Below are 24,884 nucleotides of genomic sequence, written 5' to 3' on the forward strand. Positions count from 1 at the left end.
AACACATTGTGTCCTTGCCCTTAATATTTTTTTTTATCATCATGTCATATCAATTGTTACATGATTCAAATTCTTTGACATTAAATTATGGAGTCGTTTTCCTAAACATTGTCTCTTATAGAAAAGATAGCCCGAGTTTATCTGACTGTGTTTGAAACAAAGGTATTTCAAGTAGTTTTTTTTTTTGGAGCTTTGCATTGCAGAAGCTTCTTACAAATGATTAGCTGCTTTCAATCCACGTTGCTCTGCCCTGACATTAACTCTTTAGATTCTTCATGGTCACTTTATTTTGAGTTTTCTTAGTTGAAAGATTACCTCAAAGGGTAGGCTTTGAGTGTACTGAACGACTGACTAAGACTTTATTATCGCTCAGTCGTGGCAGAATAAGTGGCAGTGGCACAGAACCTGCCTCTTTTCAGTGAACTGAACAACATCAAAACAATAGGTAGGCAACAGAGAAATTCCCGTTTTCACAATTCCGCCATTAACACGAACTCACCAATCATGTGTCGTGTCTTCCCAAAGTGCCCGCCTCTCGCTGCTTTTGATTGGTCTACTCGGTCCTCTATTACCTCTCATCCGCTTCTCGCTCCAGGGAATAAGGTAAGCTAAATGCGAGCGAAGGAAAAGCTTATTACTAGAGGGTGGTTTGAGGCACGGCAAGCCTGCCAGTATAAAGTCAATATCGCCTGTCAGTTTTAGTCTTAACTTTCACCATTAGTCCCTGAAGAAGAGGACAAAACACCCGAAAGAGAAACACGGACTAACCCAGGAGCTGGACAGCAACAGGTACGTGAAGCAGCAGGTGCATTTAGGGTCGCTGTGTTCAGTTTCGGTCGTCATTCAGTCAACCTGTTGAAAAGTATTTTTTGGGGGGGAAATGACATATGACAGCTCTACAACAGTGAATAAAATAACCTATTATGAAGCCGTCTTTATATGCGTAGTGTCCCATCCGATGCCATTTGTGTCGAATGTAAAATGAACGCTGTCCTCTGAAAAGGTGTAACAGCTCTCAGGTCAGTTCTGATCCCTTGATAATGGTCATCATGACTGGGTGTTATTTTTTATATACATTTTTTTTTTTTTTTTTTTTTTTTACACATTCCCTGTTGGATTAAATTAGTAGTTTGATTTAAATACGTCGGCCTCTTGATGTTTTCTTCTTCCTGCTCCTGTTTGCTCATGAACAGTGTTTCAGCATTATGAGAAAATATGTTTTTGTTGTTGTGCATTATGGTGTTGAAACCATATACACTGAATTGAGCAAATATGAAATATGAAATATGCCATTTACATTTTCTCGCTTTATTCTGTTTTAGCATATTTATGGCCTTTAAAAAAAAAAAAAAAAAAAACATCAGTTCATTTTGTGTAACCTACCTAGTTGCTTATAATCGTGGATAAGAAACTGAGTTGTCCACTAACTTGGTAAACTTTAAAATGTTCTAATAATAGTTGTGTCTATTCAGTTCACACCTTACATTTCTTTGTATTCTGGCTGTTAGAATAAGTAGATATTTTACATCAATTTCTGACAATGATGGTATGTTGCAGCCCTGAAAGGATAGTGTAGACTGGAGATGAATTGCAACCCTGTTATCACATCATTTAATTGCCATTGCCTTACTTTCCGTGTTGTAATTTCATGCAATGCCTGTTGTGAGAACAGCACAGCATTGGCCTTCTTTAACCTTATCTCCTTGCCCTAAATTGATACCTGGCTCTGAATTATGCACTGGAGGGCCTTTCTACTTAATGACTGGACTATGTTTTATTCAAAGCTGGAACAAAAGGCACCCAGGCTGCGGCAGGGTTGCTTTGGGGGGAAACCAGACACTGGTGTTTTGTGCTGGGGTTGAAACTCAAGCACTCATGCAGTGCATTGGTCAGATGGTGGGAGCAGGAGGAGCACACCGGCCTCTCTGTGTGGTGCTGCTTCTGCTGGATGGCCATGTTTAGGCTGATGCCCCTTCTGGACTTCACTGCACCCAAAGTCTGACCTGGAGGCTGCGCGATGTCGGTGGAGAGTGTGCAGATCCACCTTTGCGAGATTCCGTGTAAACCCTGGTTGATCCAAAGATTGAAGCCATGCTCTGATGGATCGTTGAACTCATTGATGAAGTTGTGACTCAGGGCGCACAGCTCAATAACTTGACAAGTAGCCAAACATGCGATGTGGAAAATACACACATTCGGCAGTTGTTGCACATGTGGATTCTTATGAATGATAGCGTGGGTGGGTGACGTATGGGTGTGTGTTTGCAGGAAGATTAAACAGGAAAGGAAGCAGGAAACAGAAGATGGAAGCAAATAGAACGGCAAGGCTATAAAATAAGAGAGGGGTCACATAGCCACGGGCTGTATACGTAAACTTACACAGAGTGTTGAAACATGATCGCAGTCTCAAGCTTTTGCTCTCGCTACAAAACAACAAGATTGTGTGGGCAGCATCAATGGCAAGAAAAGTCATCCAATAACATTTAATACATTCGCACTGTGCAGTATTTTTTTTTTTTTTTACATAAATTGGCCATGCTCCCATAATCCCAATTCTCACACGTTACACAAACATATGGTTTGCTCAAACTTAAAATAGAAACTAATTACAGGCTCAGGACGGCATGTGTTGCGTTGTTGTTTGATGAGACTGCTCGCTTCATTTCAGCAGTTGAAGATGACTCTTGCCGTGTTTGAGTGTGGGGTTTTGCCGCATATGCTTACATTTTATTGATGACCTTTGACACATCTCTCCTCCCACAGATGAACTAACTGGTTTGGTTTTGCGAGTTAAGATGCCATAAAAACTTATTGGAGGCATTTGGTAAATACCCAGATAAAATGCAGTTCAAAAGTTGCAAAGATGGATCCATATGAAAATGGATGCAAGATTTAACATTACTGATGCTTGATTTCTGATTTACGAAATCTGATCATCTTCTTCAGGAGAAAGCAGCTAACAGGCTGAAAAATATGATCTCACATTACCTAATGCTTCCGTATTTAACCCTCACCACTCTGTGTGGTGTCAGTTTGAAGGTGTCACAGTGAGATAATGGATGAGCATGTAACAGGAAGGCGTCAGAGATATAAATCAGTTAACAGCTCGTTGGTTTCTGTTAGTCTTACTGGTATTATTTACACGTTCCCTTAATGGAAGTTTGATCTTGTTGCAATTTCACATCTTCCATTTCACCTGCTGGTGCTTTCACTGTCATTTGTTTCTTTCAGGAAATAGCTGAAATTGATCATGATTCATTCTAAGTGAGGAATTCTTTGTTGTTTTTATTGGCTAGGTCAGTTGAAGTGGTCGTAATCACTTGACATATTATCTTATTTAATATTCTATGTGGTTGTTAATGGTTTGTTTTTAGTGATTTTTATGTTTCTTTCTTACTTTGTCATAATGCTGTTGATGTTTTGTATGGAGCGCTTGACAGCTTTGTTGCTGAAATTGGCTTTATAAATAAACTTGCCTTGCATTGCTGGGATTAAATACTAGCATGTTTTGGCATATTGTGGATGCTGTTTAGGCTCCCGAAAAATAACATTGTGTTTGTTCAGTTGAGCCATAAAGCAAAAACATCTTGGCTGATCAAAGTCCATCAGATCAGTTATTATCATGCGTTTCATGGGCAATAAAGTCAAACTTTTCAAGATGGGAATTATTAGAGATAAGCAGAGGATATGCTGTACTTTAAACAACATCATGGTGACACTGTAGCAGCTGTACTCAGCATGGAGGCTCGTTAGCACAAGATGTGGTGTAATCGTTTGTGTATGTCATCATGATGTCATGCTTCACCTTGAGTAAGTGGATAAAGAGACATGTTCAGAGTGCATGATTCTAACACACAGGTATTCAGGTACGCTGAGGTAGGATGACATAATTGACATAATTTAACGCTGATAAAGAGGTCAGGGTGAATGACTTGTTCATGACAAAGAAGCGCAGAGAAGGAAGTAAAAGTCCTGCTTAAGATACTAGGATCAAGATAGAAATACCCCGTCATGATTAATAAGTAACAAATTAACAGACTTAAAAAAAGATTGTCCTGTAATCTATTTTTTTTTTTTTTTGTACTGCTGTTAAAATATGTGTCTTGCCTGAAAGGGCTTTAGGGATGATAGAGAGAAAAAGGGTCGTATTGCTTGCCTATACTGGCTAGGCAGCAGATTATTCTGATAGTTTAATGGAAATATTGGCCTTATCTGGCTTTCAATGTAATGCATAATTTTTTTTTTCTGTAGCGGGGAACTTGCTAATAATCTCTAAACGTGTTAGCTGAAGTCCTATAAACTGTGATTTTTAAAAAGTTGACTAAAAACAGCCATAGACCCTAGTTATATAGAAATCATATTTGACAGACAGTTTAATTATATTTTTATGTTAACATTGGTTCAAATGACTATGCAAATTGGGCTTTGGAAAAAAAAACCAATATAGCAAAGTACAGCGATATTTGTTCTCAAATACTACATTAAATAAATAAAAAATGTTCTTTTATTTCCCTTAAATTCTTGAAATCAAAACAACCTAGATGTCACTGTTTCGCTAGTAGGCCGGCTCCAAAACCCTAAATCTTCAACGGGCAAGAGAGAGAGAGCAGACGTGGTCGAAGTCGGCGAGCACGGCTAATATAAATGAGGCTGAAAGAGATAAGGTGTTGTTTCATCACTGTTTCACTATGGTTACACCGTTTAGTTGTATGCTGGTGTTCATCTGCACGCTGTGCGTTCGTCATCCGACACAGCCACAACATAGACTTACCGCTCATATTCACAGGTCTGCAAACACCCAGGTTGTAAAGTCCTGACACACAGTAATGTCCCAAACACAGCAACATGAGGGAAAAATACAAAAAATACAAATAGAGGCCATGCAAGGTCTGTGCAGATACACCACCAAACATCAACTGGATTAAGAGTGATAATTGAGATGGGATATTTTTAAATAGGGTTATACTTTATATATATTTTTTAAATAGTACTATTTATAATATAGTACTATAACACTAAATTATTAGAAAATGTCCATAATGTAATTCAAGTATGTTGATTTATTGTGCACATTCCTGGCATTGTGGGGTGCCTCTTTGAGTGATAGCCAAGACAGAAAGCACGTGGGTGGATTTCAAAATGTTCTGCGTGTGGAACATGAGTAAAACTATCCCCGATGTCAGTCAACACACATAAGATATTCACAGCCTTCCCCTGCTCCACCTTCCTGCCATCTTTTGTCTTAGTTGTTACTTCAGAACTCTTTTCCATAGGCGGGGTCAGGGGGCCTTTTCTTGACCGTTCACCAGTCTGCGGTTGGGAGTTATTGTCAGATCCTCCTTCTTTTGTCTGGGAAACAGAGAGGCCTCTTCAGGTCCTCCACAGCAAATGGACGGAAGGAGACAAATAGCTGACAGAGGTTATCACTGCTAATATGAGACCCCCTGAGGGCAGGCTGGGAAGTGTGTATGGCTATGCGTGTCTGTCTGCCCATTCTGCTTATCTGACAGGACCACACCTACACTATTGTATGGCCCTTATAGGACCCTCTTTGGGTTGTGACAGTGTCATATGTCATGTGGGCATGTGTGGAAGTGTGTGAGGAACCTAGAAAGACTTTAAATGTCCTGCTCATTTTCCCAACTTATTTAGGAAAAAGCCTGTTGATGGACAATACACATGTTGTAGCACCAACATGCTGTAAGACAACATGAACAAAAATAATGTAGCCAATGAATTATTACAGTCAGATAACATTTAATGTTGTGATGTGGATTATTTCTTCACCTTACCTTTCACCCTTAAAGTTTTAAAAATGTGTCGTAAGTCATATGACCCATTTTTAAAATCATTTGTTGTTTACATTCTTCATCCCTGCCCTTGCTGGCAGATGGCTGTGTATCTTGGCACTGCCAACACGTTAATAATTGACTCCCTTGACTGGAATGTGTATTTTGCATTGGATTTACATGGTGAACTAGATACAGAGCCAACGACCAGGCCCAGTTCATTCTTAAGCCAAGTTTTCCAACTCTTTGGCATCGCATTTACAGGTTGGATCTGAAAGAGCAAACACTAGTGTGTCCTTTAACCATGCATCCTAACCCCTGTGCCACTGGTGCAGAATGCCATGGAAATTAACTCTACATTGCCTATTAGTACATTAAATTGCAGGATTGAATGATATACAGGAGGCCAAGAGATGTTTAATTCTTACTACACGGAAGTGGAGGTGCCTACGAACTGTCAAAAGTCTGATTTACAGATGTCAGTGTCTCAATGTGAGAAGTTTGGAAAATGTCTTTTTTTATACCAGTGCTCCTCACACGAGTTAGTCATGTATGCATAAAAAAACAGAATGCTATCGATAAAAGTAAAGAGGAAGAATAAGTATTTTCTCTGACGCTGTTTAACTTTAGTTTGTAGTACTTTGTGTGAGAAGTAAAAAATGGCAGACATGCTATGTTTGTGTGATGTGTATGAGTGTGTGTGTGAACTGTACCTCAATAATACACCGTTCTGCTAACAGGTCTCTGTAGAGGAAAGGTCCTTCTCAGGTTTCACAGCCCCTGATGAAAAGGTGTGGGTGATGGTCTGTCACTGAGCCTTGAGCTGGCTGTGGACTCAGTGTTATGGCTGTGATATCAATTAATAAAAGAGGCATTTACAGCTGTGTGGTACGTGTGAGATGAGAAGCTCCATGTGTTGTTTTTCACTGACGGGCCTCAACACTTCGGCTGTGTTCCTGCACTTGGATATTCTGTACATCAAACGCAATTCTTCTGGTGGAACAAATCAATACATTTGAAGCTGTCCCCCTTTCTTTCTGAGAATTTTAAGTTCATTTTGTCACTACTTCATGACACATATTAGACTTATGATTAATCAATTGAATCCCATTTTGAATTAGACTTCCAATCAGTAGTTTAGTTTGTATATTTTAAAAAAAGTCTGATTTCCCAATAGTACCAACACTGCATCTACAGGCAACATCACATCTGACTACCACATTATTTTTCTCTCTCAGGTTACAAAGTCCAGATTGTGTTGCACTTTTTCCTGGTGAAGTTTAATCTCGGGAGTGATTTATTTTACAGCCGTAACAGCAACTCCCCCATCCCACCCTCCACCCTTTAAACCACCCTTCCTCCTGTAATCCCCTCTCTCTGAGGTAGGAAACCTGCGCTGCCAGCAGTAAAAAAAAAAGGAGCCCATTGTGATCAGCTCCCTTAAAATTCACCACGGTGGCAGACTCTGTGCCGGGAAACACAATGGAGATTAGAAATCACTTGACTCCTGAGCATGATGATCAGTACTATAAGATTACTAGATACCTTTCAAAAGCAGGGCAATTAAAAGTTAACACCGAGTGTTTTGTCTCTGCAGAGGTGTTAATACAATGAGAGAAGATCATTTACTGCCTGCTGTCTGCAGCCTAAGGTGTAGGTGGGACTGTTATTATCAGCAAATTAGAGAGTCATTTGTTTTTCCAATACACCTTCAACAGCTGTAAAATGTACTGAAATAGTGTTGGGATGACTGAAAAATCTCAATCCAAATTCGAATAGAGAAATACTGTATGTTAATTAACTTTTTAATTAGGGCATGGTTTTTATTCTAGATTTCTGCAGCAGAAAGCAAACTTCTTCGTAAAGCTTTTAAGGATTACTGAATTTGAGAGCCAGTTCAGGGAGAAAAGGTCGGCTGTGTTCCTCTCAACATCTGCTAAATAATGACCTGAAGAATGACAACACTAAATAATGACCTGAAGAATGACAACACTAAATAATGACCTGAAGAATGACAACACTAGCAAAATGTTATCCTAGTGTCCACCTGGATTAGATGGAATAAATGTCAACAGGTGTTGAAGCTGTAAAGCCAGAGATTGTCAGACCAATGATGTTTTGCCAGTGTGATTCTAAAAATGTTGCAGCGCAGGTTCATCTAGTCTGTGGGCATGAAAAGGCCATTCAGGAACCTGTTGAAAGCTGAGATCTTTGCACATTATACATTTAAAACTGCACCTTTAATTTTACTCAACTAAGATGGCTATTAAATCAAATGTGTGGTTCATTTTACAGTAAAATTAGAAGAGGAATGAATTCCTCAAAAGTAAGAGGTGGAGCTTTGCATTTAAATCTGATCAGGTGTTACACTGAGCGATGATACTCTGTTCAGTTGTTAGTGTTGTGGCTTTTTGTTGGTTGCAACTTGCAAAACTTTTGGATAACATTTTGTTGTTTTGAATGAAGATGTATTCTTTCTTTTTTTTTCCTGTTGTCAATTAGGGTGAACCATGCCAACCTGACAACGGACCGTCTTGACTGTCTCAAGCAGTAAACTTGGCTGGATCCAGCTGATATCATCTCAGTGAGGATATTTTACCAGGTTGCCACATGAGTTATGAAGTTCGGACTGTAAAGGATGGCAAAATCAGATAGTCTGACAGAGGAGAATTAGCCATCGAAGTAAAGAGAACACTTGATAAAGTGTTCTCTTTACTTCACAAGTTTGATGTTTGTATACTGAAACTATATATGAGAGAAAGAGCTTGTTTTTGAGATCCAAAATCAGATCCTCGTTAATATTGGCCTTGAACAGGCAATCATATTAGGGCTGTTGTCACAGTCTGAGGACTGAGTGAGACAAAAGTTAAAAAAGAAGTAAAAGACAGAGTGAAAATTCATTCTTGGCTCTTTAGAATGATAAAATTCGAGATTCTGAATTGCGATGATAAAGGACAGAATAATTGTGCTTGTAGGGACACCCACCTGTTACCCAGAATCCTTATCTACATCTAATTAATTGTGTTTCATCTCTTCCACTTGGATTAACTTGCTCAGTCTATTAGAATTTGCAGATAATTTCCACCATCGTTGTACGAGCACAAAAATGTGGAGAATGTCGGCTTACTTTGTAATTTGCTTAATTTTAGCTGACACTTGGAATTTGTTAAACCGACTGGACAGGCAGGTCACAGTGAATGAGCAAGCTGTCCTCGAAATTATTAAAAATCAACCCGCTTAAGAATCTGTCTTGGCTCAGATCTATTGTTTTCTTCAGTGGCAGCTATGCTGGGGTCAGTGGGGGAAGTTCAGTGTTAACTGTTTGCCGTCACACAGTGTCTCTGTCTACATGTCGGCTTGTTTTTTTGCAATTCAAATACACTGGTGCAACAACAGTGAGCAAATGTTTCCTAGTTGTGCCGCTGTTCCACAGGGAAGCATATCGTGTATTTGGACCGTGCTTTTCATGCTTTTTAAAGCAGCCTGGCAGATCTTAAAGGAGAGATTAGAAGCATGTCTGTTCACTTTCTTCACGCCATATTGGACAGTGGACAGTGACCCAGTTTCTCACACCTTACTGTATTCTCACATTTCTCATTGTTTCTTCTCTTTCTCCCTCATTACCAGACATGATGTCACTGAAGCTGAATGCATGAATTCTCAGTCAGTATGTCTTTTCCTCTGATGTAAGTGATCGTACAGAGTGATTCTCAGGGATCAACATACATTTGCTGTTAAGTTTCGGAGGATTATAGTGTGTTACTTACTTAATAATGGACCCATACAAGTTTTTTCTTTTCTACTTTGCATCATAGTACAGCATGTTCAAGTTCAGTGGCGCCAGGGATCAAATTCTGTCAATAAACAAATCAATTGGAATGAAAAAGGTGAAACGGCTCAGAAATCTATAAGGCACAGTGTGTAACCAGTCAGCAAATACAGAGCTTCAGTAAGAGCTCTCAATTACGAAAATGTGTCAAACCCATGTTTGGGTATGCTGTGGATGTGAAGCTAACAGTTTTAGAATATGTTTATTTCTATCCTTTCTGAGGATTGTCCCATGGTCTGTTTTTCTGTTTTTGTTAGTGAAGGTGATTGATTGATTGTTATTTTCTACAATTTTTAAGTTATGGCTGGTGGTTTCTTTTGTACTTTGGACAAAGCCAGGCAATTTATTTTTGTCTGCTTCCGGTCTTTATGCTAAGCTTAGCCAAGAAAATATGCAAGCTGTTGCATAAACATATGGGAGTGCTGGTAATTATCAAATCATTAGAAATAACCACATATTGCAAGTGGCAGTAACTCCCATTAAGTCCAAATGTTTCTTTTAAGGCCCTGGACACTTTTTTGTATACACCAAGAGGTGATTTAATTTGGATAAGACTATAATCTGATTTACTTGATAGCTTTTTTGCATCAGTAAGTGTGGGAAAAATAACAACTTCATCACTCTCATGTCACGTTTAGACGAGATTTCATCGTGTGAAATAAACCTTCCTTAGTGCATATTTTCTGATCTGTTAACCCAGTTAAAAGGTCGATGTAAAAAGTAATAGTAAAATAAGTAATTCCATGTTAGCCATGCAAGTGAAGGAAAACAGAGCCCAACATAACGTTAAGAATGGGATTGGACCTGCAGGAATAACAGACACAACTTCAATCTCCCTTAATCTGGCATTGCTGTTTAGTATTGCATTGAAAACTTGAAATCCCATTTGAGCAACAAGAGCATTCTGACTTAGTTGAATCTGTAGAATTTGATAGGAATTGCATTTCACATCTTAAATTGTGGCATTGATTGGAAGTACAATTTTTTTTTGCCGTCCAGAATTTATACAATCTATCCGGTTATTATCTGGATACCAGAATATGATTTTGGCAGGCAGTTTAACACAGCCATTAAGTTGACAAAAGCAGGTGAAGCTCAGGTACTACTTATAACTATTGATGAAGTACCATTAACTCAAGGTTTCAAGTAGGAATCAATCACTACAACTTCTCGTTGACAAATCAATTAAAGGAAGTAGAAACACCAGGGCCCTTTAAAAAATGGAAGACTGGTAGTTGGTGCTGGTGTACTGTCACTAAACTTTGCTTGATTTTTTTTTGTATTGGAGACTAGAATGTTTTTTTTCCTTCTAACATGTCACTGTATTGCTTGTTCTATTTCATCCAGGGGCCACAAGTGACATTGTTGGTATACATACTCGAACTGCACATGCGCGAAGGGAATATTCAGTGCTTTAAGCACCGCTTCTGCCGGTCATTCGGGATTCATAGAACCGTAGTTTACATCCTGTGGTATAAAATTGTTAGTTCAGTTGCTGTAATTGGGTCCTATCAGAAGGTCCTTGGTAAGCAATATGGCCAAATGAAGAATGCTGTTGCGTTGGGGCTCAGCGGGTCATTTAGCACTGTAACCTGCCATTGGCCTCTCCAGGAGGTCGAAAAATTACAGGAGTGGAAACCACACCCGACTGTAATTATGTAGTGTGAGGGTCTCAGAGGGAATATGATAATGTGTTGATGTAGAGATTTAGGATTTGTGTGGCTGCAGAAAGATTGGACTATGTGGGTTCCCCTGAAGATTTTTGTGCACTTCCTGAATAACACAAATCTTTAGCTGTATCACTTCCGTCTTTTAGAACGAATTGAATGAAAAGAATGTTTGAACCAGGCCTTTCAAAGATTAATATAATATAGTGCTATTTCTCAATACTTATTAGCAAGGTATAATCATATTTGGTGCTAAGACATCTGCAAATATCATAATAACACTGTTGATCTGGAAATTCTACCCCTGCATATTCTCCTCTGTATTAAAACATTGTCCTTGTGACATAGGAAAGCCTTATGAAGTGTAGTAATCAGGACATCTTACTGAATATGACTTCACATACTGTTCTTCCTGTCTTTACATGGCAAAACAAAATCAACTTAAATTGAATAAAAGTGATCTTTGTTCTCTGACAGGAATTTCTGATAACTTGTGAACTTGTTTCGCTCACAAAATTGTTATTGATATAGCTTTACCAGTGGGGAAATGTATCTACTACAACTGTAATAATTTGTTGTTTTTTTTGCCAATTTATAATTAAATAAGTTCACTTAAATTTTAAATGTAAAAAGAGTCTTTGGGTTTTTGGACTATTTAGATCATTGAAGTCTTCACATTGGACTCGTGACTTTATTTAAGACAGAATGTGACAATACATCGACAAGATGAAAAGTAGATTATCATACAGAGACCGGATGTAAGTCGCATCAATACTGGTTGAAAACCGAGCAATAGATGACCGTAAACTGGTTACACGTGACTGGTAAGTTATGACTTAAAAATCCTGAAAAAACATTTATTTGACCGTCTTATGTTTGTCAGATTGAAATACTCCTAATAACGGAAATGACAAACAAGTTTTAAACAGTAAGACTTGTTTGAACAGATGTTTGAACCCATTGCAATGAGCTTCTTGCAAAACTAATACTTAAATACTCTGTGGCCTGAGAAGTGGAAGTAATCATAGATGTGAATCTTTGATTATCATATTTATTTCAGGTAAACGAGATGAAAGGAACAGACTAGAACAACATATTTGCTTTACCATGCTGTACGCACTCAGCTGCTTATCGAGAACATTTTCTTGCCTCAACAACCAAACCAAACAAACTGTCAGTGACAAGACACAGAGGGTCAGAGAGCCATTCAGCCATAAAGTGTCAGGTGTTTGGCCTGCTGATTGATCTTTCCACCATGTGTAACCAGCACTGTATGGATGGGAAATTGCTTTATTGTTTTATTTTAATATTGTCAGTTGTATCTATAAAGATGAGTCCAACTGTCATTTTATCCTCTTTCTTGAGGACTTTCACGTCAAACGAATATAACTCAGTGACTTTATTAAAATATTTTTTTATTTATCTCCAAATCCTCATTATAATATAGCTTTTCAGTACTATTTGCAAAAACACCTCTATTATACTACATAAATGCAACTATATAAATAAAATGATTGCCTTCCATAAACACAATACACCAGACATTCACATTTACATTCCTATATGGCAAGAAATGATGCAATGCAATGGTTCTTTCTTCAAATTGTGAAAAGTACAAGATAGACCCACCCAGGTAATTTTGTGTGGACTTTATGCAACCGTACTCTGTATAAGGAGTGATAAGCCTTCACAGCTTTTGCCACAGATTTCAGCAGCATTATACAATCTGTGAACAGCAAAATAAGTATGTGGAGGAAGTAGTAGCACCTTGCACAAGGATGTCATTGTTCTCCGGCCTGATTGAAGTATAGGACTTTTTAAAGCTATTCTTCCCTCTTTACCCTCCATTATAAGATATACTTAAACTGAGTCATACTCATTTGTGTGGGTGATATTGGTCATTTTCCATTTGTGGCCCATTATATCACCAGTAATTGATTGAATATTTACATATTCTTTTGTTTTCTCTGTTCATTGGTTAAAACGGTACATAATGACAGTAATTGTATTAACACACACATCATCAGAGACAAGCCGCTGTGAAATGTCGGTCACTTTACGAGAACATGATGTGTTCTGTCGTGTCTCTTGTCTCGATGGTTAGTCTGGCTCGCTGCACTGAATCTCGTGCTTCTGGTGAAATCATGCAGTGTCACAGCTGATGCAGTACCAGCTCTGGGGGCCACCATGGGTGAATTCCTGTGACTGTTCTGTGTCTGTGGTCAGCTGGTGGGACCACAGCTCATTATATAACAGGACATAGATGGTTCCCGCAGCCTGGCAGAGCAGAGGCAGCTGTAGGCAAGGGATGACACGACTGAGCTAACTGCTGAAGTACAATGGTGCCTTCTGGTACAAAGTTTTTTATGACATGACTCAATCATTTGTGTGCTCATCTCGTGGTTGACAAAACAAGTTTTGCTCTTTTGTGCATAATATTGGTAAAGATATCTGGCACACATATTGTGTGTATTTAAGTGATATGATGCGTGTTTGACTTGGTGTTATGGCTTCACTGACAGATGTTTAATTTGATTGAATGGGTGCATTTTAACAGTAAACACATATTGGTGTGGTACCATGTAGGTTTTACCACACATTTTACAGCTCACACACTTCCAAAGCAAATGTCAAAATTAAGTTTGATATTTTCTGTTTTCATGGAAATTGAAAAACACAATAGGATACAAAGTATAAATAAACTTGGATGTCAGATCCAAGTATTCAAAATGGACAGGAAATAATAACTTCATTACTTTGCCTAGATGAGGTGTTTAAAGCAACTATGAGGACAAATATGTTATTCTTTACTCCTCACTGATCCTGTCCTACATGCATATTTAGTTTTCTCAAGAGAAAACATTTATCCAGCTTACTGTCTACCACTCACTGTACAACTTTTTGCAAGTGAAAAAGTCAACATTTGACCTGTTTCTAATCATATATATAGTCAGTATTTCAGTATTTTAGCTCTTGGTTGGGTTTATTGTAGGTCAAATAGAGGTATCAGTCTTAAATGAGACTGTTTTAATAACAGTCTCATTTAAGACTGATACCTCGTTTAATCCCATTAACAACAAGATATGGTTAACTGAACATTATTGCATTTAATAAAGAAAAAACATGAAGGACTATATGCAACAGGAGTGAGAGGCAATTAAGTCATTATTCGTCTAGCTGGGACTTCTGACGGTGTGTGTTTACTGTTTTGGGGCAGTTGGGAGACAAGACCTGAGTTATAGGAGAACCGGAGACCCAAGAACAATAGATATTTTTTAAAGGTAACATATTGTCATGATGATGGTGTCATGAGACTTTTCTCACCTTTGAACAGGAAGTGGGTCATTGTGTTTTTTTCCCCCTGTTTTGTTTGTCCTCAGCTTCCTGTGGAGCCTTCTCTTCTTTGTTTCTTTCTGTTTTTTTTCTCCCCTCTTTTCATACATTCCTCGACCTGGTCCTAATTTTTCTCTTCTTCCCTTGTATTGCTGGTATCACGCATTTGCTCTAAATAAGGTAAAGTCCCGCTTTGTGGAGATGTTGTAAGATGCAGTTGAGCCAGTGAAACATGTGATCTTTGAGACTTGAACTTTCACTGTCATCAGAAGTTACTATCTTGCATCTAGAAGACTCTTTTAGCTTCTGCACAGAGGAAGGTATTTCTGCTAGCAGTGCACATTCTTTGCTTCATAACCTTTTTATTTCATGCATAAAAAGGTGTGTGACATTACAGCATTGGGATCCTGGTTGCATTTATAATTAAATCTTATATCAGTCCAGGATCAGTATACAGACTTTAATGTACAGAACATTGCTATAAGAATAAAAATGGCTGATATTCTGCAGGAATCATGATTTAGCATTGCCCATTTTTAGACCAAATAATAATAATAAAACGAAAAAAGCTCCATCACTTGCAGCTTTGTTATATTCTAGTGCAGACAAATTCCTTCAGTATCCAGTTAAAGTCACCATGACTAGATCATATAACAGCACCCCCGGGGGGGTCCTTAATGCAAAAGTAATTGTCTTCTTCTCGGAAGCCACTTGTAAGTAATAAGAAGTTTATCATTTGCAGAGGCCAGTGTTCATGTTTTAAGCTTGATGCTGCCAGGCATGATGCAGTTCCTGGTTAATAGTTTACCACAGAGAATACACAATAAACCATGTTTTTTTATACTGAGGTGAGTGTTTTTCATGTACTGGTATTGACTCTGCTGCATTTTGCATGTGGGTGTATGGTTATGTTATATTACACTGTTTAACTAAAGGCCATATGGATGGCAGAGCAGTCAAAGCAATGTTAGTTTCAGTTGCACATGCACAAATTCAGAGGGTTCACTCCTTTCAACAACTTTTACTCAATCAAGTTGAATTCAAGTAGACTAAATGTTAATAATGGCAAGGAAGTATTCAGGCCAGATCAGGGCAGGAATGCAGAGCTTATTAGAGTGTGACAGCTTCTCTTGCTCAGCTATAGATTTTAGACACATGGTGTGAGCACTGCCCAGCAACACAGTTTCCCTCACCAAGGTAAGGAACAAGAGGAACAACCAGGAACTGTCAGAATGCGGCTTCATGAATAAACAACTCTTGATGTGTAAGAGAATAAGATATACCACATAGTGTCCTCTACAGGACAGTGAAGTCCTCCTTACCATAAAGCAAGAATAGACTCTTGACTGATCAGAGGCTTGACTCACAGGACAACAAAAACTTAAATACACTGTAGATGTACATCACAAGGTCCCACTGTTGCTTACACATAGTTTAAGCTCCCTGCTGTAAAGGATTTAAATCGTTCCATTGACCTGTTGACCCATACAGGCCACCATGAAAATGTAAACCATTTTAGTCTTTACTTGCAGTATCTAGTGCTTAAACCTCCATAATACACAAATTAGGTTTCACTGAACTCAGATGGCTGAAGAAACTAAACAACAAAAAAACAAGACATTTAAAACAAATCTTTACTTTGCGTCTTCAGATGAGAAATCTGTGCAAGGAAGCATGACAAATACTGGACTCCCACCGGACCTGAAAGACATCACTCCTATTGTCCCTGATCAAACAGAAACAGACAGGAAGCTGTTTTTCTAAAGGTGGAAGTGGTCGGCTGTTGACCACTGACAGAGTACAGCATCCAGAAATGGGAAAGGGAAAGCTGTGTTGCCATGCAGTCAGTGTTACTAGCAACGACTGCAATATCCTCCTGTATATGTGTGAGTGTTGACTTCGGTATGTCTCTGTTTGCAGGGGTAATTGTTAATCCAAATGTTCACATCTGGATCTTTAGTTGTCTTTCAGTAGAAGTCACCTTCCATTCCACTAAGCCTGATTTTATATTAGTGTTAGAAGTTAACATGTTTCGTATTAGCACTTTAACACAGTTAATTGTGGTGCTGCAGTGGATCCCTCTCAAGTGGGAAATATAACAGGGGCATGTTTCACAGAGTTACACTTAGGCTAAAAACAAATTCATGAACAAAAGCTATTATTAAGCACTTTTAAATGTGTTTATAATGTTTCTTAATAAATGCAACAATCAATCCATTAAGCTTCTCAGTCAGAGGAATGGAGGTCCATCAACTCATCATCATCTAAATCGACAGATTAAGCACGTCCAGCGGGGCTAACAAGCTTATTGGTTCTGGCATGTTAGTTGATTGGCCAGCTATCCACGGCATCAGCTGTGTAGTCCCTGATTTTCCTGCTTGTGTCCTCCTCTCTCGCATACAGCTATGCCAAGTTCGACCATACTTTACTTTCATTTTTGTAATTCTGTTGCAACTTCTTACCATAAATTCTGCCTTCAGTTCTTTGGCGCCTGGTGGTCCAGTCTCGTGGCTGCATGGTGAAGGTCACGCTGGAGCACATAATCACTATGAAATACAAAAAGAAAAGAATCTGAAAGAATTTAACACCCCCTGGTACCCTCACCCCCTTGTTCTTGCTCTCGTTCATTTGAAAATCCATGCTTCTTAAAAAAAAAAAAAATGTGTCCCAGCCTGAGTCCTTCCTTGACCTCGCTGGATGTTTTTAAACATATGGTCTTTAAATTCTTACAAGTCTTAAGGCAAACTTAAGAGGCGTAAGAATGGGACTTAGCTCAGTTGTCAAGCAGAGGTTGTCATGAGCTTATCCTTGTTTACACATCTCTTTTACATGGTGACCCCTGTTGTAGAGGTTCCTGGTAAACACGTCTCGAAAGTGGATTAAAGTATATTATTTTAAGGCTAACTCTCTTTGGCTTTTTAGCTCATAAATTCCAATTAGGTAATTTGTGTTTTATTTTTTATTTTTTTTGTCATTTTGTTTATTGACATAGGGGCACCTGAGGGGAACAGCAAAGAGACAAGGGTGGAGAGGATGACATGAAACAGACAGGGGTTGGAATTACATCCACGGGGCCAATACAGGGCAGACTGCAGCCTCTTTACACTGGGCAGGTGATCTAACCAAGGGGCAGAGTATAAAAGCTGTATACATATTGGCATTAGACAACCCCTCCACTCATAGAGCTACAAACATAAAGCAGATCATTTACAGTGAAATACTTGGTTGTGTGTTGTGGGTTCAAACTCAGATTTTCTTTGATTTTTACACTTAAAATATAATATTTGAAGCCAGAGATTTCTATCTTTTATTATTAAATCAGGGTTGAAATGAATTGGCCAGGAAGCTCTTTCCAATTGGCGACCATAGTACCTTTGATGTAGGACTGAAATGATTCCTTGAATCACTCCACTCAAGTTAAGGCTTTGTTAAGATCAACTATACAGAGCGATGTGTTTCACAGGGATGGTTACTTCTGTGCAGTGTTTTCCCTACCATATGCGTTTTGCTGTCAAGAGCAATGTCTCTGCTCTGCTGTAGTGTTCCTACAGAGGGTGAGTTTCTGTCTTTGGCACAATCGCACTGAATGAACCCTTTATGGTTTGTCTCAAATGAAGCGCAAGGAAATTACCTTACTGATTCCGACTATCTCTTTGGTGGCAGCTATCTTGGTTTGTACAAAATTGGGTTTGATTAGGATGTTGATTGAATGCTGCAACAATTTGTTGTTCTCAGTTGGAGTCAGGTGTTCAAAACAAAACAAAAAATATTGAGGATGATGGTGAGGGATAGTTAGTATTTTGGACCAGGGGGTTGAGGCCGATTGGTCACCCATACACCCAGCCGCTCCACCACCAAGGCTACCCCCTCAAGCTTTGGCTAGTCTCCATGTGCAGGGCTCAGGGCCTCGGGAATGAATGGCGCCCGGCTCTGCTCCGTCTTTGAAGCCAGCCAGGAATGCGAGGCCTCCTTTTTTTTTTTGCTCCCCTCTCTCTGTCTCTCTCTCTCTCTCTGTCTCTCTCTCTCTGTCTCTCGCTCTCTCTCTCTCTCTCTCTCTCTCTCTCTCTCTCTCTCTCTCTCTCTCTGTTGTTCATGCGACCGGCCGCACTAGCAGCTATCTGCAGCAGTGAAATATTCCCTCCGCTGCGCTCATTGTGCATCCAAGAGCCGGACGTCATCGGCTGGCCAATCAGTTGCTCCCACTGGGCAGCCTGGGGGGGGGGGGGAGGGACTCACTAGAAGTCTTCCCTCTAATATGTAGCTCTCCTGGTTACTCGGTCTGGTCCCTCTTTAGAGGAAGAAAGATGTTCTGAATAAGAAATGAGGACAGAGATCTTTCAACAAATCCTTGTAATGGTTAAAACTAAGGAAACTTTTTCTTTTTCAGATGGAAATCAGGAAAGTGAGCAGCGTAGACTCAAAGTTTGGGTGAGTTTTTCTACCTTTTGTCTTACTTGCAGTGCTCTCTTATGTTTGTAAACTTCCATTAGAACATTTAAACTGCACGTAGCTGGCCTCTTAGTGGTTCCCAGTCTTCCCTGTGACTGTTGCTCCAGCCTTCTAACTTGTGTCCAGTTTTCCTGCCCTGCTGTCATTGTTCGCTTCGCTTGTCTCTTGTTGTTGTAGTTTGCGTGTGAGGGTATTTGTCCTGGCTGGTCACCCTCAGCCTCACCCTCCTCTCCCTTCCCTCTACCCTCTCTGTACATTTTGTCACTGCCTGTCCCCTCCATCACTTCCACTTGAGTGCTCCCCTGTTTGGGAGCCTCTCACTCTGTTCACAGGGGGAAGAGGAGGGTTGGAAACCACACACACACACACACACACACACACACACACACACACACACACACACACACACACACACACACACACACACACACACACACACACACACACACACACACACACACACACACACACGGATTAACAACAGATCAGAAGGCCCTTCATACACACATGGGATCCACCTTAATACTGTGTGTTTGCAAAATGACAATATGGATCAGCTTTGGATTCAGTTTTTTTTGTACTGAGCAGGAAAAACTTATAAAAGCAATAAAGGGAAAAAAAGGCTCCTTGATAATACAAGAGTTGTGAGTTATCAGTCTTGGTTTTAAAGCTGCCATTGATCGCTGGATTTTGATAATTGTCTGTGAGAATAACATTTGGATTTTAAAACAAAAGGAATAAAATCAGCTGATTCGTAATGGGTCCAACATTTCTCCGTCCATTGTGAGGCCTAAGTTTTATACTGCCTTTACAAAGTGGATTTACTGGTTGGCTTGTTATTATTATTGTGGTATCATTGACCTTTGTTTGTGCATGACAGGTATGTCACTTACAATTTGATGACAAAGTCATGGGCAGGTATGCGGGTCATGGGATAGCCTACTTTTACTCTGTCATTAGAGGCCGCAGTAAAACCTAAACCTGTCATTAACCTGCAGGGGCTGGTTTCTGCTCTGAAGATGATTTTTGGATAGCTAATGATGACAGAAAGTTTACGTATGTAATAAAATTGTAGGTTATCACGTTTTCAAATTATGTTTTTCTACAGTTAACAAGGACTGACTGAAAAGGTCGAGGCAAAGCTATAAGAAACCCAAATCATATATTAGCAGGACTAAGGTCAGGGATGTAGCCAATTGGACTATGGTCATTTTAATAATTTATCACACTCAAAATTCAAAATGTTCTTTGGAGAATCAATGTTAAAGCTAATTAATTATAGAAAGCACAAAATCATTGTTTAAATAGCACTTGCATTTGATGGTTTGATTTAGCTTTACCGTGTTTCTGTAAGCGATGAACAATACTATTAGTCTTTGTAATATAGCAATAAGTAAGGTCTTTTACCTGCTTTTTGTAACATAACAATGAGTTATGTTAATGTTAACAGACAAAGAGTAAGGTATTTTACCTGCTTTTTGTAAAGTGTCTTGAGATAACACTTATGAGTTGACGCTATACAAAATAAATTGAATTGAATTGAATTGAAAATTGAATAGTGCATTCGTCAAAGCAGAAAGCAAGAAACTTAAACATTTCCTGAATAATTGGGGAAAAGGTTGACTTGTCTTAAGGGGTTGCAGTGCTGTATAATGGGACCTTTTACATCTTTCACATGACTCACCTCCCAGATTTCTGCAGTTCCACATAGAATTCCTTACATTTTTTATACATGTGCTGCAACGTGCACTAAGAACCTCAAGACCCTTAATGAGAGGCCTTGCTGATGCAGTCAGATTCCTCAACTGGTGGCTAACTGTACTAACCTAAAAAACGCAGCTTGGTGCCGTGTCAGCTGTTAAAAACATAAATATGACATCAAACCATCGGTCTTGTTCACACAATCATGTTATACTAAAATATAAAGTGTGAGGTATAAAGTGTCAACATTTTTGTTTTCAAGCGATAATGACCGTGACTTAGCCAGACAGACTAAGTTAGCTATTTTGACTGAAAATGCTACTATTAGTTTATACAGATATCTATTGACTGAAAATCAGTCTGTAAGTATTTTCATAATTGGAAAGCAAACGTTGCTAGGGTTTTCAGCTTTTTAAATGTTCGTCGGACGAAACGGAATGAAGACGTCACCTGTCATTATTTAAAGATGTTACAGATCACAAATTACAAGATAGATCTTGTCGGCAGATGTTTCAATGTAAAGAATCATTAGTTGCTTCCCCTTATTTTGGCACAATATTATTGAACATGAACTAAAATTGGCTTCAACTTTTCCAAAATGAAGGGTTAGTAAACTTTCTAAAACAAATTCAAACACTTGAATTCAAACACAAGGGAATCAGACACATTTTGAGTCAAAAATAGGACAGAAAAAGATTTTTACTTTTTGGAAATACGAAACAGTCCTGTGGTGTATGATTTGTCTTACTACAAATTGCAGATGGTGCAACATTTCTCACTAAAGGAATTTGACCTAGAAATGCCCGGCATCACTGCTGAATTACCATTTTCTGGCATCTTAATGGTGTTTGGGTAGAAAGCACCCAGCAAAAAAAATACTTTTTTTTTTTGCTATTCACTATTAACAAACACGGAATTTTCTTTCATGCAGAGTGCTAGATGTGGTATAATGGTGTTTATCTTTGATGTGTGTGTATGAGCTATGTGTGCCATTAAACAAGGCGATATGCCAAGTTGACAATCTAATACAAACACGTGTTTATAGTGTCATTTTGATGCAAGCAGTGAGTATTGGTAAACTTTAGAAAATCATTTGTGTTACACATTTAGTCAATCTATTCACTCTTGAGCAACCATTTGGCACAGATGTATGACTGAAGCATGAGTCCTAAGTCAAGACTTCAGACTAACCAGTCAGTGCTGTGTTTATGCTTTCTCCCCCAGGAGCTAACGAGCAGACCCTTTCAAGATTCTTTGAATAAACAGAAAGAAGTAGGGAAAATGACCTAATTAGCAGCAAGTGTGACGGGCAACCTCGTGCAAATGTGTTGGTGGTAATTCTCCCAGTTTCATCCACGAGGGAGACACATGCATCAGAGCACATACACATACCACACAACTCCAAACTCTGCCCTTCCCTTCCTGCTATCCTTCCCAGTCCTCCATGGATTCTTACAACTTCCACTTTGAGAGAATGAGCAACGTGGACCTGCATCCTCTGAGCCTGTCAGTCAGTCGGCTCTCCCCAGCCAAGTCCAACAGCAGCATTGCTGACCAACTTGCCCATCACCAACACGGCAAAGGAGACTCTGCTTATAGCTCCTTCTCTGGAGGGTCTAATGCCCCAGACTACCCCTCTCCCTTTCTCCCAGAAGACCTGCAGTCCAGCCACTTCAGCCACTATGCTGATCTTAAGTATGTAAAGTCCATCTACAACCCAACCCAGGTTCTCCAATCTGACTCAAAGGCCATGGACCAGATCTATCGCTCTGTTGAAGCTATGTCACAGCAGTATCGCAATAATACCAATAACAATGTTAACCATAGCAATCACCATGGTAATAATAGTCTCCATACCAACAACAAAGCACTATCTAAGCAGGATGCACCTATTGATCGTCCTCCTCCAGTCCCAACACGCCTGGATAGTTTCATTGCCACAAAAAACTTGGAGAACAGCAGGATCCCCCAGCAAGGCACTGAGTTTCGACCCCAGCAGCCAGAGGCAAAACAACAGCCCAGACCAACCAATCGACTACATGCACATGAGCAGGGTCTGACTACCCCAAGACTTGAGGCGGCTAACCCAGATACAGCAAACTTAAGCTTCAATTCCGAGCCAGTGTTCTCCGTTTGGAGGGGCTCTCATCAGCAGCTACCAAGCTACCATCCCCACCTCCAGCCACATGACCAGACCAGGGTGAACCAGCAGTTTAACCCAGAATATCTTTTCATCACGGACAGAAAATCTGCCTCTGAGCAGCAGAAGTCAACAAACATTTTAAGCCGATCACCTCCCCGAGCCATGAGCCAGCCTGACCACCTGAAGCCCATACAGCTCCCAAACAAGCCCAGTGGTAGCAGTAACCACTTTGAGAATCATCGCAAACGGGCACACTCAGCTGACAATTGGGTTAGCGCAGAGCCAACCCAAGCAACAAGCCCCTGGAATTCCAGACAGAGTTTTATCAACAGCAGCATTCAGCACAAGGGTCAATTCTACTTTGTCACCGGAGTGTGTAAGCCGTCTGAATCTGGTATGAGGACACACTCTTCATCAGTATGTGGGTCTGAAACTGGTAGTGAGAGCTCCACTGTGTTGGAGACACACAGCCTAAGAGAAAAAGAAAGATCTCACAGCACAATGGACAGTTTCTTTAAACCTCTCCAAGAGAGCTCTCGTTCTTCCAGTGGCATGATTTCAGATGAGAAAGAGGCTTTCCATTCTGTGTCCAGGTGTAAAGAGCTGTTCTCCAGTAGCCAGGACCAGGAGAACTGCAGGTTTTCCCTAACATCAATGCAGTCATCTCAAAGCTTTGATGCCTTGGAAGAAATCGACATGATGCATTGTCGAGACATTGGTCGCCACACTGCCAACAACCCTATATTCTACTGTGGACCTGACAAAAACTGCCTTCCTGATTCAACGATGAAAATGAAGGAGGTCACAACGCTAAGCAATGAACAGACCAACCATGCCAAGAAAGCGGACCAGGCAAGGAGAGGTAAACGGCAGCCCTTTGCAGATGTAGCCAGTGAGAAGATAAACAAAGAAACGACCCCGCTTCTGTACCACCTCACAGGAGCCAGTAGGGCAGCGTTACAGCCAAAAAAGGCTGTTGATTTCAGTACAAAAGACAAGGACACCATTCAAAACAAAACAGGATATGGCGATGGGGTGGTTATGGATAATGAGAGACATCCAAAAAGTGACAAAAGCAAGAATGATAATAAAGGGGATATTGTCTCTAGTGCCTGTAACACCTTGGATGACTCATTTAAAAAGTACTACAAAGAGAAGCTGAAAGATGCCCAATCTAAAGTCCTAAGAGAGACTTCATTTAAAAGGAGGGACTTGCAGCTGTCATGGCCACACCGCTTGAGGCAAAATCTTGAGTTGAGGCCTACTGTGATCCACACTTTCTCTTCCTCGCAGGACTCTGAGACCTCCACAGACACGATCACTCCCTCATTGACCTCTGAGGGGACAGAGAAAAGTAGCATAAAAGAAGAAATCAGTGAGAATCACAAGGAGATGGATAAAGAGACTGAAAAGGAAAATGGAAAACCAGCAAATGCTGCTCAGCCTCAGGTAGCACGCGTCGGAGGCAGAAGGCGCTTAACTCCTGAGCAGAAGAAGATGTGCTACTCTGAACCAGATAAACTCAACCAGCTTGGTAGTGCCCCAGTCCACTCTGCTTGCCGCTCCTTTGGCAACGAAAGTGATAACGTATTTGATGTTGAGGAAGAGGAGCTTGTACATCAGGGGGACCAGGGACTGGTCGCAGCATGTAGGAAGATTTTTGAGACGAGGAGTCGAGCCCTTTCAGCCTCTAGTGCTTCAAAGACGAACCTAAAACATCTGCAACAAAAGGCCCTGGTGGAGTACATGGAGCGCAAGACAGGTCAGAAAGTGGCAGAACCACAGCAACCAGCACCTCAGTTCACAACCCCATCAAGACAGCGGCATTCTCTAGGGGAGAAGCCATTTGACTGGGGTGCAAAACCTCTATCAGGAAACCAGGAAGGTAAAAACATTAAGAAGAAACTTCACAGACCCCACTCTGCAGGACGAATCCTTGACTCCTCCACCAGCTCAATCAGGTATAAAAGCAA

General features: G+C 40.0%; 1 protein-coding gene across 2 annotated transcripts in view; it reads left to right on the forward strand.

The window, feature by feature from the left end:
* The first annotated feature begins 616 nt into the window (after nucleotides 1-616).
* Nucleotides 617-24,884, forward strand: part of shroom1 (shroom family member 1) — a 32,340-nt gene continuing 8,072 nt past the window's right edge. Inside the window, exons 1-3 of one of the 2 annotated variants that reach the window (XM_065962855.1) lie at nucleotides 617-789; nucleotides 19,006-19,046; nucleotides 21,993-24,872. In XM_065962855.1, coding sequence (XP_065818927.1) covers nucleotides 22,213-24,872 — 2,660 coding nt within the window. In that variant the 5' untranslated portion in view covers nucleotides 617-789; nucleotides 19,006-19,046; nucleotides 21,993-22,212. The remainder of the gene's footprint in view (nucleotides 790-19,005; nucleotides 19,047-21,992; nucleotides 24,873-24,884) is intronic. The other variant, XM_065962854.1, reaches the window with a different exon arrangement.

The sequence above is a fragment of the Labrus bergylta genome, chromosome 14 (assembly GCF_963930695.1).
Source record: "Labrus bergylta chromosome 14, fLabBer1.1, whole genome shotgun sequence".
Classification (NCBI taxonomy): Eukaryota; Metazoa; Chordata; class Actinopteri; order Labriformes; family Labridae; genus Labrus; species Labrus bergylta.